The sequence below is a fragment of the Chrysochloris asiatica genome, unplaced genomic scaffold (assembly GCF_000296735.1).
Source record: "Chrysochloris asiatica unplaced genomic scaffold, ChrAsi1.0 scaffold00037, whole genome shotgun sequence".
In the NCBI taxonomy this organism is placed as follows: domain Eukaryota; kingdom Metazoa; phylum Chordata; class Mammalia; order Afrosoricida; family Chrysochloridae; genus Chrysochloris; species Chrysochloris asiatica.
Genome location: NW_006408555.1, coordinates 4,143,042 through 4,152,396, shown reverse-complemented (window position 1 = coordinate 4,152,396; position 9,355 = coordinate 4,143,042). Strand labels below are relative to the sequence as shown.

Below are 9,355 nucleotides of genomic sequence, written 5' to 3'. Positions count from 1 at the left end.
GGACAGGGCACTTCTCCTCTGTCCTAGAGAGTCGTTAGGAGTCAGAATTCACTCGACAACAGTGGGGTTTTGGTTAGGGCTTTCTGTCATCCTCACTACAACATTCTTAATCATTTTGATGTTGTTGTTGTTAAGTGCCGACTAATATAGAGTTTCCAAGGGGCAGCTGGTGGGTTTGAACTGCTGATATTACAACTCAGCCCAACCTTGTAGTCCAGTGCTTGTCCTACTGTGCCACACCAGGACTCTGTTTAGATATTAGATGTGGTATGTAGGGATGATTTTCTAGCCTGTATTGAGTCTGGGAATGTGGTTGCCAGTAGGACCTTAAGGATCTCAGCTGACCGTCAGCCCAAACCACTCCCTCCCTAACCTCCCACTCTCTGAGCTGAGGCAGAAAAGTTAGGCCCAGTACATAGAACTATCAGGACATTTGGGAAGACTGCTCTGAAGGGGCAGACATTGGGCAGCCTGTGAGGTTCTGAAGTTGAATGGAGTGCATGACGGATGAATTGGGAAGAGAGGTTTCAAGTCCACAGTGGGAGGTGGCCATGGCTTAGCAGAACTGGTTCTTCCCGATGTGCCTGATGACACGAAGTTTCCTGTCAGCCCTTCATTTAGGGACAGTTAGATGGGGGCGTGTCCTGTCTGGAGGCTGGCCTGTTTATTCACTGCTGATGACCTGGTAAACTGCAGTGAGAGGCCCTCAGATACAATCTCCTTAAAGTCTGTTTGTTTCGTTTGGAGAAATCCTGATAGCTGGTATTGATTTGTTCATTGACTCAGCAGATCTGTGTGTTTCCCATGTTCCAGGTGTTTTACCAAAAAGTGGACAGTAGGAAAATAGTGTTGGTATAGAACCCCAGAGAAGCAAGGTGGCTCTGTAGAATAAGCACTAGACTGCAAACCACAAGGTCAGCAGTTTGAGCCCACCAGCTACTTCGCTGGAGAAAGATGAAGCTTTCTGCTTCTGTAAAGATTTACAGCCTTGGAAACCCTATACAGGGTCGCCATTAGTTGGAACCAATTCGATGACACTTAACAGCAACATTAAGAACATAGAATCCCAAATTCTGCAGGAACCTGTGACCCGCTTCATTCATTTGTGGAGTTGGGTTCCTACTACTGTCCATGGTGGAGATTCTCATGTGTTTGTACTTGCATTTCAGATGCCGTAGAGCCACGCAACACTGCTCTGGAGAACTCATCCTGGGAGACTGGCAGCTCCTGGCCAGCTCACATATCCTGGGCAGGGTCCCAGCTGACCTCCAGCTTCCACTGACACACTTGGGAAGCAGGTCGGCAGCCCTTTACCTCGAGTCTCCTGTCAGTGGCCTGCTTGTGCCATGGAGGCCCCAGAAGTTCCTGTAGGGTCGCTGATTGACTTTGGGACCGAGCCACCACTCTCTCCTCCTTTAGAGGCCCTGCCTCCACAGCTGCAGGACAGGGACAATTCACTGGGCGATGGTGCTTCTGAGAGTGAGACCACCGAGTCCGCGGACAGCGAGAATGACATGGACCAGTCTCCTTCCCACCCATCCTGGGACCAGTACCGCCGTTCTTCCTCCAATGACTCCTTCTCCTCCAGCCACAGCACTGCATCGGCCCAGGACGAGGAGGCCCTAGAGCTCCGAGAGTTCATGTGCAGCTATGTGGAGAAGGTCTTCTCCGGAGGGTAAGGGTGGGGTGTACAGACAGACCACGGACAGGACCACATGCAGCTCTGCCTTTGCTCCTGCACAGCTTTCACTTACACCAGCCAGTGATCCTCAACCCCATCCCCAGCTGCACCCGGAGGTTTTAGGGAATATTTAAAAATACCAAAGCCTGGGTTCCACTCCAAAGCCATTAAGTACAGAGCCCTGCTCTCAGGCCTTTTCCAACACCATGGGCGCACAGGGTACTGACACCAAGTCTGTCTGTGTGCCACCTGTATGCTCTTAGGAAAGGTTTCACCTCTCAGTGGTACCTCCGCTAGGCATCAAGGGAGCAGGGAGAAAAGCCATCGACTTTATTCTTCAATTGTCTTTTCTCCTGTGACCTAGATTGTGCTTATGAGAGAGTCAGAATTGTCTCGACAGCACAAAACAACAACAGATACTTGCTTGTTGTTGTTAAGTGCCGTTAATTCGGTTTGAATCACTGACCTTGTGGTTAGCAGTCCAGTGCTTATCCTACAGCGCCACATCAGGATTCTAATACAGACTTGTCGTTGTTCTATGTTATGGAGTCGGTTCTGATTCATAGCGACTCTGAACAGGGTTTCCGAGGCTGTAAATTTTCACGGGAGCAGAAAGCCTCATCTTTCTCTCACGGAACAGTTAGTTAATTCAAATTGTTGACTTCTCGGTACTTCCCATTACACCCCCTGAGTTCCCAAATGATGCAAATGATTAATGTGCTCAGCCACTAACTGAAAGTCCACCCAGGGGCGCTTCAGAAAAAAGATCTGATGATTTACTTTTGTAAAGCACAGTTCTACTCTGACACACGTGGTGGCACCGTGACTTGGAGGCACTGCATAGCAACTTCGGAGGGCTGCAGACTCTATTATACTAGAAACATTCAGCGAAAAACATAAGGAAAACACACAGATTGCCTGCAATCCCAGAAAGCTCAATTAAATTGTTATGTATATTATTCCACAGTTCAGCTTGTGCATTCCTCAGTCAGGTATTGGAAGAAGTCTCTGCTTGCTGCCACCACCCCTTGCCCTTCCCTTATTCCAGAAATGCCACTGAAATCTCTCTTGACTTGTCCCCTGCTAAGCCCAAGGACCACCTGTTTTGCTTCTGTGACACTTGAGAGTTCAGGTTAGCTAGTTGGATGTCATCAAGTTAGTCCTGATGCCTGGCAGCACCGTGTGCCAGAGTAGAATTGCCCATAGCAACTTTCTAGGCTGTCATCTTTATGGAAACAATCACCAGGCTTGTTTTCCTTATGGAGCTGTTGAGTGAGTTAGAATAGCCAACCTTTCGTTTAGCAGACAAGCGCTTAACCTTGGTGCCACCAGGGCTAGGAAGCCTAGTTATGAGCTGAAATTACATTTAGGGGCAGTATCATCGATGTATCAGGTTTCAGTTACCCATACTCCTTGTGGTACTCATGAGCACTGAGCCGTAAGCAGCTGCATTGTTGGGAGCCCTATGAGCCCCTTTGTGGTCTTTCTTGTGTGGTTTTTGAAGGTAAAAGAAGTAACAGCTGAGGGCGTCTCAGGTCTGTCCCTTAGCTTTCCATCCTTGTCTCTGCTGAGAAATATTTTAACCAGAGAGAGGGGACCCTCCCAAATTAATTTTGACTGTCTGCCTGTTGTCACTCACAGCAGCAAAGGGATCGTGAAAAAATGCGCAGTCTCAGTTCTCACCCGGGGTCTACCCTCTCAGAGCTTGCCTTGTAACAAGGTCTTTAGACAATCGTTTTGCACATTGACATTCATGAATCCCTGGCTTAAGGATAATTTTCCAGTTTCATTAGAGTGCTAAGAAGAGTGCTTTTTGTGTTGTTCTTTTTTGTAAGTTTTTGTTGTGACCTGAGTGGTAGTTTGTATTGGAGAACGTCAGCTTTACACCATCGTTTCATTGCAATGATTACAATCTCCTCCGTGCATTATCATTCAACAGTATTTGCTTCCATTCCCTGTTTTGCTTTGTTTTAAGAGGAGAGGTGGATGTACACAGAAACACTCAGAAATATATTATAATATAAACAACCAAAGGGCACATTCTGCAAGCCTGCCTCCTGGCTGCCAGCATCTAGTCCCTCTCTTTCCATGAGTCTGGAGTCCTCAGCTGCTTCCTCTCTCTATGTCCTCATCTCTGGTGTCACTGCTTCTCTGTATAGGGTCCCACACTCTGCTTGTGCTCTTTTCCTTGATGGTTCTAGGGGCCTCTGTTTCTGTACTGCAATATTAACTACTCCCCCATTTTTGTTACACACTTCTACCTTTACAGTTGTGACAGTCACAGTTAGTCATGGTAACAATTACTCACTATTGAATCATAAGAATCTTATCCCCATCTCTTTTCACTAGACCTGTCTAGACAAGATGAAAACTATTCAGTAGGGACTCTACCTTCCCCCCACCCCCATATTTTTAAACTAAACTCGCTCTTGAAAACTTGTAAGGTACTTTGCACCTGTATCGTCCCCTCATTTTAGATAGCCGGTACCTAAATTGCCTGTCCCTATCTACCCTGTATATAGAGAGGATAGGATTGGCACTTGATGTAAAGACTCCTTCCCTCTCAGTTGGTATTTTGAGCTACTACATCCATTAATATAGGTCAAGTTAATCAAATTGTTGCAATTTGCCCTCGTTTCCTTTATCAAAAATTGTTGTTGTTGTTTGTTTATCTTCTTCTAATTCAGTTCTGATTATCAAGCCATCAAGGCTAGGTCAAATGGGTACTATCTGCAACTTTGGGCATTCTGTGCATCTCCCCTCACTTCATATCGGCTGGATGCTTCACTCTCAGCTCTAGCCTTCCATGGCTATGTCCTTGTCCATGAGCTCATGGACTCACCACACTTCAGACCAATCAGCCCTTCCTCTTCTCTCTCTCATCTTCAGGTCAACAGGAGTGTATGGAGTGTGATTGATCTCAGCCCATTTCTTTATTGCTACCTTTCCCCTTCTTCCACTACCAGCAGAATAACATGGTTGCCAGCAAGTTTGCATGCCTGCTCATGTGTTCCTTTTGAGTTTCCATCTTGGAGGGGAGAAGAGAGCTTTTTGTCTGTTCTCACAACTCAGAGTGAACATCATTTCTGTCCTAAATATGGTCCTTCACTGTAAGCTGCAAGAGTGCTTTGTCATAAGAGAGAACCCAGCCTCAGCAGTCCACACGGTTACAAGAGAAAGTCAAATGATAACTTCTGTTTTGGATTCTCCAAAATGCATTCATGTTTGAGTTGGGAGACAAGTACATGTGGCTTCTAGTTACCATGTTTGACTAATGAGGAAGCCAGGCAGCTTTCTGTGGGCGGAGCCAGCAGCAGACAGCCTCACCTGGAGTCCAGCTCAGGACTGTCAGCCTGTCAGCAGTGTGGGTGAAGACACTGGCAGCATTTTCAAAAGCATCCCTGAGATCAGAGGCCCGCATTTCTCCTGGTCTGGGTATTCTGAGATCCAGGAAACCACCATGTTCTCCCACTGTACTAGCCATTTGCTCAGCAGCCTCTGTTTCCTGTTGCTTCTTTACATTTTGGGATGAGCACTGGCCTCTCCCATAGAATGAGTGGAAGTGGTTTGGAATTTGGTAGACATCCTGGCTGCTGTGTGTCCTCAGTCCTTGCTGCTGAGATGAGTCCATTGGGTGTCCCATACCCACTTCAGTTTCAGAGGTTACTGTAAAGTTCGATGAGTTGGGAAGCAGAGGCCTCTTGGGGCGGTAGCACTCTCACCCATGCTAGAAATGATTGGTGTGTGTGTGTGTATGTGTGTGTGTGTGTGTGTGTGATGAATTGACTGTGGGGCCACACAGCCTGTCAGCTAACCTGCTCACCACTCTAGATGGCCCGATGCTCAGAGTCAGGCTCCTCAGCTTTGAGAAGGTACCGTTTTACACACCTTCGCTATGAGCAGGAGATTGAAAGCATCTGTATCTGGCTGGGGTCCTCTTTCTTCTCTTTCTTGAGAGCATTCATCACTGTGCTTTCCTCTGCTTTTTCCTTTAGGGAGGACTTGGAGCAGGAGGAGAAAGCCAGGTTTGGGGAGTATTGCAGCAGCGAGAATGGGAAAGGCCGAGAGTGGTTTGCCCGCTACGTGAGCGCCCAGGTGAGGGGGGTGTGGCAAGAGGAGAGGACATTCCCTCGGAAGAATCCTAGGGTGACTTGGTAGTGGAGAATAACTCCCTGTCTCATTAAGTGACCCTGTAGTTCCACTGTGACTTGACAGAAAAGAAGCCCAAAGATATTCTGAAAGAGCTGTGAGGGTGGCAGGGATTCATGTCATAAAGGGTCACGGAGCAACTGCTGCAAGACCAGGAAAATCACTGTCTTCAAGGCAACTGTGCAGACTGTGTCCTGAGTACTTTAATGCAGTAACCCACATGTTCCAAACCATCACAGCCAGGTAAAAGAGATGGGCATGACCACCTAAAGAAGAGAATTAAGCTGTGTAAATATCTAATAGGTTTTTAAATTCTTAATTCTTGTTCACTGCTTGTACATCTATTTTTCCTAGGAAAATGAGAAAATACAGACAAGTTAAAAAACAAATAAATCCACTATTCAGAAATAGTGAGGGTTACCACCTTGGAGTTTTGTCCCTCCATAACATGGGGGAGGGTGGGACATTTCTACCTTTCTAGCGTTGTGGGGACGACCCAGGAGCACATCAGCTTGCATTTCACAGAGTGACAGTAGTGTCCTGAGGTGCTGCAGCCCTGGTGGCAAGGGGTAGTAGTTTTCTGGAGAGCAGGGCAGCATTTGTCCCCACTACGCTGAGCCCTGCGCGTCCCTGGGAGTACCCCTGATGCCTCTGTCTGTTCTCCCCAACAGCGATGCAACTCCAAGTGTGTCTCAGAGCCGACCTTCTACCGCCTGGTGCAGTCCTTCGCTGTGGTACTGTTTGAGTGAGTATGACTGTAGCTGAACCCTTTATTCAGCAGACTTTGTCGTGACAACTTTGCCTGCCCTGTAATACCATAGCTGTGAGTAATACTCACACTAGTCATCAGCACACAACTGCTCTGATGCATCGACGTCGTTGCAAGTCGTGAGCAGCATCCCAGGGAAACCAAAATCGTGACCTTGACCTCACAGTGAAAATGAGAATGTGCAGCTGGCTGTGAGTAAGTTCTCGCTGGCTCGGGGCTCTGGAACAGGTCATGATTACTGTGCTCACCCTGAGCCCCTCCAGTGAAGATCAGAGCTGTTTCTGATTTCGTGTTGTAGAGCACTCAAACTAGGTCACCGCCCACCCTACAAGCAAGTAAACAAACCACATCATCTGAAGACTGAGCATCTGCATTATGCACTGCTGATGCCTCCCTCCCAGAGGGACTGGTTGGTGGGGTTGGGGTAGAGAGGCAGGAAGCTATATTTCCTTCCAGGCCCTGCACTGTCCTCACGAGCAGTTGTGGATGGGACCACTGTGCTCCAGAGTTCTCATCAGCGGCTTGTCAGAAGTAGGTTGACGGGACTTTCTTTCTCCATCGTAGTCTGGAAGCAATACTGAATCCTATTCAGCATCATAGCAGTGCACAGGCCTCCAGTGACACACAGTGATAGCTGAGAACAGTGTCCCCCACATGGAAGCCACCACTTCCATAGGCTGCTGTCATGTGGCTGTGAGCTCACCTGTCAGGGTAGGGGCCAGGTCACAGGATTGACAAGGTCTCTCCTTCTCCAAGGAGTCTTGCTTGGTGTGGCACTGTAAGATAAGCATTGGACTGCTAACTGCAAGATCGGCAGTTCAAACCCACCAGCTTCTCCTCAGAAACCCTATACTGCAGTGTATGATGGGCTATATAAAGCCCTCGGAATCATTTGGTCTGGCCTCGCCAAGGCAGCTGCAGTTCCAGCCATCACTTTATGGTTGTTGTTAAGTGTCATTGAGTCGGTTCTGACTCATGGCGACTTTGTATAGGGTTTCTGAGGAGAGGCTGGTAAATTTGAATCACTGACCTTGTGGTTCATACCGACATTAAGGTCTAGTGCTTATCCTAAGGTGCCATGCCAGGACTCCAGCCCTTATATTAGGGGTGAGTCAGTGGAATGTTTGACCAAATAATAGCAGGCTAATTTTTAAGTTGATCATTTTGTATGACCCGTGAATGATGTTAGTAATTTTGGCAAAAGAAAGTTTCCCCACCCCTGCTGGGCAGAGTCCTTATAGGTTGGACTGTGCTCAACAACAACAACAACACACCTCCTCTGAGCTTCCACAGCTCTCTATGGCAGTGCACAATCTGCATTGTACTTTCCAGGGTATGGAACGGAGGGGCCCTTCTTGACCCCCACCTCACCGACCCCCCACCTGGGGAAGGTGAGTGGTGGTTGTGATGTTCCAGAGCCTCAGCCCAGTGGGTAGAGCAGAGCAGGGATGGTAGGAAGGAAGAAGAGGGACCCTGTTCTGACATTGTCTTGGACCCCACCTATTCCCCATGTCCCTTGCTGTCTGGAAGCTCCCCTTTGCTTCCTCACCACTGCCTACCCAAGTGATATGTCCACCTTGTCCTTCCAGGCTTGGAAAATGCCCCCTGCTTTCCCTTCCCCTCTTTCTCTCAAGAAACTCTTGTTTCTTGTTGTCTCCTCATCTTTCCCAGTCCCCCTTGGAGGTGGGGGCTACCTGGAGACAAAGACCAAAAAGAGGAAGACTCCTGTTTTGTCCTACAGTTGCTCTGACTGTGTTTCCCAATAGGGAATCTAGGACTCCGAGCCACTCTCACCCTCGGCCTGAAGGGCACTTTGGGAGCTATTTTAAACTGAACTGCTAGGCTGTTTTGTTTTAGACATTCTCTCTTGCATTTTAAACACCTCAGTTTGCAAACATTTGCATCTGTAGACGTTTTCATGAACTCATATTTTGCATACTTTGCACCTGTCCCACATGTCAGTATACTGATCTAGTTCTCAACTTATCTTGTAGGGATGAAAAATTCAATTGAGGTTCTTAATCTCTTCCAAACAAAAACTTTCCATGACTTAGTTTGTGAGCATATGTATTTTCTGTACAGTAGAGGTGATGGGATCAACAAAACCATTCTAATGTTTTTTAAATTTTAACTTTTTTAAATATATGAGTTTTATCACTTTTTGTTAAGGAGCTCTGGTAGCGTAGTGGTTACGAATCGGGCTGCGAACCTTAAGGTCAGCGGTTCGAAACTACCAGCTGCTCCGCGGGAGAAAGATGAGGCTTTCTACTCCCGTAAAGATTTACACCCTCGGAAACCCTGTACAGGGTCGCTATGGGTCGGAACCGACTCGATGGCACTTAACAACAACAACAACAATCACTTTTTGTTAGTGTTTTTACTTTCATCCGTTTTTTATAGTTTTGCCAGTAGTTGAGTTCTTTAAATTGGTTCACATTTTTTAATGATAGATAAAAATGAGCCATAATCCTACTCTTTGGATAGTTTCTGTTGGCTGTTTTCTTATAGCTTTTGTCCCAGGTGAAAATCTAAACAGTAAAGAATAAAGGTAGAAAGGTGTCATGTGATGCACATGAAAAGGAAGGTGTCTCTTATCCCCTGTGGTGGTGAGGGGCTGGCAAGTCGGAGTCAACTCAGAGTAACCCTGTCAGCAATAGAACCAAACGCTGCCAGTCCTCTGAACAACAGAACCAAGCACTGCCAGTCCTGTGAACAACAGAACCAAACGCTGCCAGTCCTGTGAACAACAGAACCAA

General features: G+C 47.2%; 1 protein-coding gene across 1 annotated transcript in view; it reads left to right on the top strand.

Annotated features, from left to right (window-relative positions):
- Nucleotides 1-1,346: 1,346 nt before the first annotated feature.
- The window catches only part of KIAA0513 (KIAA0513 ortholog), a 25,850-nt gene continuing 17,841 nt past the window's right edge, over nt 1,347-9,355 (top strand). The window contains exons 1-3 of the mRNA XM_006860283.1: nt 1,347-1,675; nt 5,677-5,776; nt 6,502-6,575. Of these exons, the coding sequence (XP_006860345.1) occupies nt 1,347-1,675; nt 5,677-5,776; nt 6,502-6,575 (503 nt within the window). The remainder of the gene's footprint in view (nt 1,676-5,676; nt 5,777-6,501; nt 6,576-9,355) is intronic.